The following is a 1,423-nucleotide window of genomic DNA, read 5'->3' as shown; positions in this document are numbered from 1 at the left end:
GTGTGTGTGTGTGTGTGTGTGTGTGTGTTTGTATATACATACATATAGTATAATTACATTGTTTTCAAATAACGAGACAATTCAGTAGTTCAACATCTTATTCCTGTATTTGAATCAACAAAACTGCCAAATTCCTGGATAAACCGCTACCCTAGAATTACGAAGTTCTATCTGCTCAGTACCTAGTATTGAGAATTTTGACGTAAAAAAAACAATGTTTCACATGTCAAGCTTTTTCGAATGCAATTCTTTGTACATCTTGATAAAGACTCTCTTACGACTTTCAATAAAGCAGATAGAACATTTTTGTTTCTGACCTCTTAGTCTTAGTAACTCAAAACGGCAACAACAAAAAATGTTAGATAGAACGTTGTAATTGTGAGGTAGATGACTGTTTCTAACTCTATCGCACTCAAGAAACCCAAGTTCAATTCTCGAGTGGAAAGAAATTGTTATCGAGTATCTCAGTGTTTCTGCGGAGAAGTTGAATCCCTCTCAGCCCGGGTTGTTCCTGAAAGCCAAGATTTGTAGCCCGCCTCCTAAATAATATAAAATGGGTGGATGTGGGCGTAAAGACAGAGTCCCTGCAACCAGAAGAGTTAAGTTTAGTTTTAGTAAGAGTTTTACGGCACTTGAAACACAATAAGGTCATATAAATGTCGAAGATTAGATAATAATAATAATAATAATGAAGATCATTTCTATAGCGCCCACTCCCGTGTAAACACAGCTCTAGGCGCTTAGATGTGTTACAAGAGAGTAACAAACACAAAAGGGAGGGAAGATAAAGACGATAGATGTTTGATAGGAAAGAGCAAACCACACCAGAGCACCCACCAACCACCCACCAACCAGCAGAACTCACGCGAGGTTCCAGGCAGACAGGCCAAAGGACAAGATGACCACCGCCACAAACACGCCGATGCCAGTCTTGAGTCCCAGACTGGACACACACCGCACACACCTGTTGCTCTCTTCTTCTCGCCTAAACCTGGCGCGTGCTGGCCCCGGATTTTTCTCCATCTGGTACGGGATCTTCATGACGTCACACGGTTAGGGTGTGCTCAGGTTTACTGTTGGATGGACAGATCACAGGGAGGAATTAATTGATGGAACGAGGAGGTATAGAAATGAGGATGGACAAATCAACAGAAAGAATTAATTAAACGAGGAGGTATAGAAATGAGGATGGACAGACCACAGGGAAGAAATCACTCAAGTAGATACAGAAATAAAACGAAGATATGCAAAAACTAAAGACAGCTTCTATAAAATGAGTCCAATCCTGAAACACAGAAACGTTTCTATGACTACTACTACTGAAATAAAGATGTCAAAAGGCAAAGTGTAGTATACTGATCTGCAGCAGTACTGTGGTTTCAGGAAGACTTTTGTGAATTTCATGGATAGAAAAGAAATCAAA

General features: G+C 40.1%; 1 protein-coding gene across 1 annotated transcript in view; it reads right to left on the bottom strand.

Moving 5' to 3' along the window:
- Positions 1-1,073, bottom strand: part of LOC106013993 — a gene marked incomplete at both ends in the record, with an annotated part of 5,869 nt that extends 4,796 nt beyond the window's left edge. Inside the window, 1 exon segment of the mRNA XM_013090971.1 lies at positions 866-1,073. Coding sequence (XP_012946425.1) covers positions 866-1,041 — 176 coding nt within the window.
- Positions 1,074-1,423: the final 350 nt, after the last annotated feature.

The sequence above is a fragment of the Aplysia californica genome, unplaced genomic scaffold (assembly GCF_000002075.1).
Source record: "Aplysia californica isolate F4 #8 unplaced genomic scaffold, AplCal3.0 scaffold01747, whole genome shotgun sequence".
Lineage (NCBI taxonomy): Eukaryota > Metazoa > Mollusca > Gastropoda > Aplysiida > Aplysiidae > Aplysia > Aplysia californica.
Note: the sequence above shows the minus strand (reverse complement) of the source record. Positions and strands in the feature narration are given on the sequence as shown.